The sequence below is a fragment of the Meriones unguiculatus genome, chromosome 4, assembly GCF_030254825.1.
Source record: "Meriones unguiculatus strain TT.TT164.6M chromosome 4, Bangor_MerUng_6.1, whole genome shotgun sequence".
Lineage (NCBI taxonomy): Eukaryota > Metazoa > Chordata > Mammalia > Rodentia > Muridae > Meriones > Meriones unguiculatus.
In genome coordinates, this window is record NC_083352.1 from 107,267,845 (window position 1) to 107,271,604 (window position 3,760).

A 3,760-nucleotide genomic window follows, 5' to 3' on the forward strand; every position below is an offset into this window, starting at 1 on the left:
GCTGACCATGATGATGGTTTCTCGCCATCATCTCTGGAGCACAGACTGGAGGGTAGCAAGTTTCTCCTGTGTCAAACCAGTCAACTCTGCACAGTGTCCCATCCTGTTGCTGTCATTCTGTCTGCCCTGGTGGCATCAAAGTAGCCACCAATGACATTTAAGTTTACCAGGGTGGCTGCGCGCTGGGAAGATTTAGACGCTGACATGTCATAAAAGATTTTTTGCTTTGCCCTTTCAACCACTTACAAATAGAAAGACAATGAATATCTTGCAAAGCCACACAAACCCGGACAGTGGGCCAGATTTGGCCAATGAGCTGCGGACCTTGGCAGCTACGGGGACAGAGACTGGCTGGCTGGGGAAGAGCTCAAATCTGCCCATCCTGAACCACTGAAACAGCCATTAGTCCTCAACATTATCATCACTAATTTGCCCGTCTGGATTCTCTGCTGTGTGCTGTAAAAATAACACGTCATCAGCTCCTCCCACTTTTCCCATCCTGAAGACTAAAGCAAGCTAAATATGGCTCAGTTGTTAAGAGCACCCACAGAGAGGCTCGCAACCACCAGTAAGCCCAGTTCCAGGGGATCTGGTGCCCTTTTCTGCCTTCCAAGGGCACCTGCGTGCCCATAGTATACATACAGACAGCAGACATGTACACATACCTGAAAGTACATTTTAAAAAGACTAATTTGAAACAAACAAACAAACAAACAAAGACTAATTTGAGGAACCTTGTTTGGTTTATCTGTATCTTAAACCCAAGCCACAGAAGATATCTCCTCCCCTCCCTAACTCCATGCAGCTGACCTTGAACTTGAGACTCTGTATCAGCTTTCCCCAGCACTGGGACTATACATATGCTGTTACAACCAACTGTTTCTCTATTCTACCAATCTACATGTAATTGCTGGTTTGCTAGAAAACAACAACAACAACAACAACAAAAACACAAGCTTGCAACATCTAAGGTCTGTGGAATGGAATGAATAAAAAGAATACCCTGATTGTGAGAGAAGCAGATGGTTCCAGAACTCTCTCTCCTGACTGGAATCAGTCATTTTTAAACCCATAGATAAAAGTTAGACTTTGTAATGGAATTAATCATTCTGAATGGATATCTGCAGATAGTATATAAAAACCAAGAGTGCCCAGAAAATGGAGGCACCTTCCTCCAGCCTCCCGAGACTGGCAGAGCCCCCAGGACCAGTGGTCTGTGGTCAGGAATATCCTTGTACACAACTGTGGGGAAGGGAAACACAGTTGTGGCTTCCAGGGCTACTGGGACTTGTCACTTTAAACTCCAGTTTTAAAAAAGGGGTTATGGGGTGGGGGTGGGGTAGGGGGAAAAGATCTCACTCGGAGGACTCTTCAGAATACTCTTTATTAGTTCAGATACTGTCTGTCAACACTCCACTTATCTTCTTTCATACTTTGATATAGTAGGCCCATTCACTCAGATTCCTCCTCTCCCCATATCTCATAGATCGTGACATTATTCTGCGGGTCCATGGGTATCTCTGGGATATGCAGCCTGGGGTTACTGCCAGTTGCCATAGAGACTTTAAGATTCCGCACCTTGGACACAAATTTCACCAGTTCCATCTCAAGCTGGGTTAAAGTATTGAAAGTGAAGTCTTTGCTGGGGCAAACATTTTGATTTTTCTTTGGTGAAGCGCGAAATTGACAGCCTCGAAGGCTAGTAGTAGGATTCTGCTCCTGTCAAGAAAGATAATCAGGGTGAATGACTCCAGTGGCCTCACTAGTTTGGACACAGTTCCAAAAGTTAGGCTCATCTAAGAGGGAACACAGTGATAAACCTAATCTGGATGTTGACAAACTGACCAAATTGGCCCGCCACTTTTTTTTTAAATAAAGTTTTATTGGCATACAGCCAAGCTCAGTTATTTGCATATTAGCTGTGGTTGTTCTCAGGCTCAAATGGTGGAGATGAAGTAGCTGCCACTAAGACTGCCTGTCCTACAGAGCTGAAAATGATTTCCACCTGACCTCTTGCAGGCAGCTTGCAAGTCTCTGCTCTAGCAAGAATGTCATGTGTTGTGTACAGCAGCCAAGTGTGTGGAGGTCGGTAGATGCTGGTGTCTTCCTCCACCGCCTCACCTTATTTTCTAAGACAAGGTCTTTCACAGAATCTGGAACTCCACAATTCTGTTAGACTGGCTGTCGAACAAGGCCCTCCTGTCCGTTCCCCAGCTCTCGGGCTACAGGTGTGTGCCACCATGCCTGACTTTTTGGCTGCCGTGGATTGAACTCAGGTTCTCAATGTTACACAGGAAGCACTTTTCAGACTGACTCATCTCCCAGCCCCTGGACACAGTGTCTTGAAATGTTTGGTTTGTCTAAGAAGGAACCTCTGTCTCTCTGATCCCTGAAGAGCTTCAAAGTCACTGTGGGGAACAATCGGTCACTACTCTTTATCCTAGGACAGGGCTAGAACTCCCTCTACTAGAGAACATATTTCCCTTCATTCAGAAATTTGTGATGAGTCAAAAGCAATGAAAATAAAACTTGCCTGGAGTGTGTGTGTAAGCCTGAATCTGTGAGCTGTTTTGACATGACACACACCATGGGCTCTTGAATCTACTCCCAATTTGAAAAAAAACAAAGCTTACTTCACAGAAAAAAATGTGAGCCGTTTAGTGGCCCATCTTAAACTGTCCCATCGCCTACAGATGTGGTGACTACTGTTGTCACTGAGGAAGCAAATTCATCTAGCTTTCACCAGGAGCATGTGGAGGTTTCTGGTCAAAGTTTAGGTTTCAGACACTAGTAGCCCTGGCTGTAGGAACAGAACCTGCATTTCTGAGACCAAATGCTTGTGATGTGACCAAGGCACCCCTACCTTATTCTTCTCACTCTCTCCTCGAAACTTCAGTATCACGTATGTCACAATGACGAAAAAAAGCCAGAGCCATTTATTCCCAAGCCAGTTTTGGGCATGCTCTGGAAGATTCTGTCTGATTCGGAAGTGCCCTCCACAAGGCACCTTCCCCGGGCTTTCTTTGGCTTTCTCCCTCAGAGAAGAAAACATGAAGGCACAGGTGCACGAAATGCACAGAGGCAGGAACAGGAACCATCTCAGCGTCCGCATGGTGAACACTGGTGGGACGGGAAGCTGCTCATGATGGGTCTGTCTGCTGGGGTGCCAGAGAGACTGGGGACCTAGTGTTGGGCCCTGGTGATGTCACAGAGGGCCCTGAGCCGACAGTCCCAGCCATTGTGATGCCTTCAGTTTAAGAAGGCTGAGGGCTGCAGGGTATTTGATCACACTGTGAACCCTGAGATTGTGTTATTTACTGGAAAAAAAAAAAGTTTGTGGTTGTGTGGCTCAGCCCTGGCACACACCTTTAATCCAAAAGATTTCTGCTTGAATATTGCAAACAGGATTAAATAAAGTCAACCGTAGGTGAAGAGGTGGAGCAAGTAACCAGGTGACAGGAAGTGAACATAAGATTATTAAGAAAAAAAATGAGAGAAAGTAAGAGGAAGTCGGGAGGATGGATAGAGAGAGGCACAGGAAGCAGAAGGATGGGACATTCAGTTTGAGGGGTCTGTTTTGAGACAGTGTGGGAGAAGGAGGCATTCCTTCAGGGACAACAGCTGAGGAGGAAGATCAGCTGGGTGCTTTCTCTGGCTCTTCCTGCTAGCAGGCTTTCACCCCAGAATCTGGCTCCTGAGTCTTTATTGGTAAAATTGAATAATTGAGATTTTGTTAAAAACAACATTTGGCGTTCCCATG

The 3,760-nt window shown here is 45.8% G+C and overlaps 1 protein-coding gene across 1 annotated transcript; it reads right to left on the reverse strand.

Moving 5' to 3' along the window:
* Positions 1-1,368: 1,368 nt before the first annotated feature.
* LOC110556356 (protein FAM209) lies at positions 1,369-3,309 on the reverse strand. The gene is made up of 2 exons (XM_021650096.2): positions 2,864-3,309; positions 1,369-1,719 (listed from the first exon to the last, which is right to left on the reverse strand). The coding sequence occupies exons 1-2, from the start codon at positions 3,110-3,112 to the stop codon at positions 1,453-1,455; spliced, it is 516 nt and encodes a 171-aa protein (XP_021505771.1). The 5' UTR covers positions 3,113-3,309; the 3' UTR covers positions 1,369-1,452.
* Between the last annotated feature and the right edge of the window lie 451 nt (positions 3,310-3,760).

Bases quoted from the DNA above. Each gene is read 5' to 3' on its own strand.
- LOC110556356 (XM_021650096.2), bottom strand. From the start codon at position 3,112: ATGCGGACGCTGAGATGGTTCCTGTTCCTGCCTCTGTGCATTTCGTGC. The intron at 1,720-2,863 runs GTAGGGGTGCCT...CTTTCTTGACAG, and splicing joins GAGAGAGTGAGAAGAATAAG to GAGCAGAATCCTACTACTAG.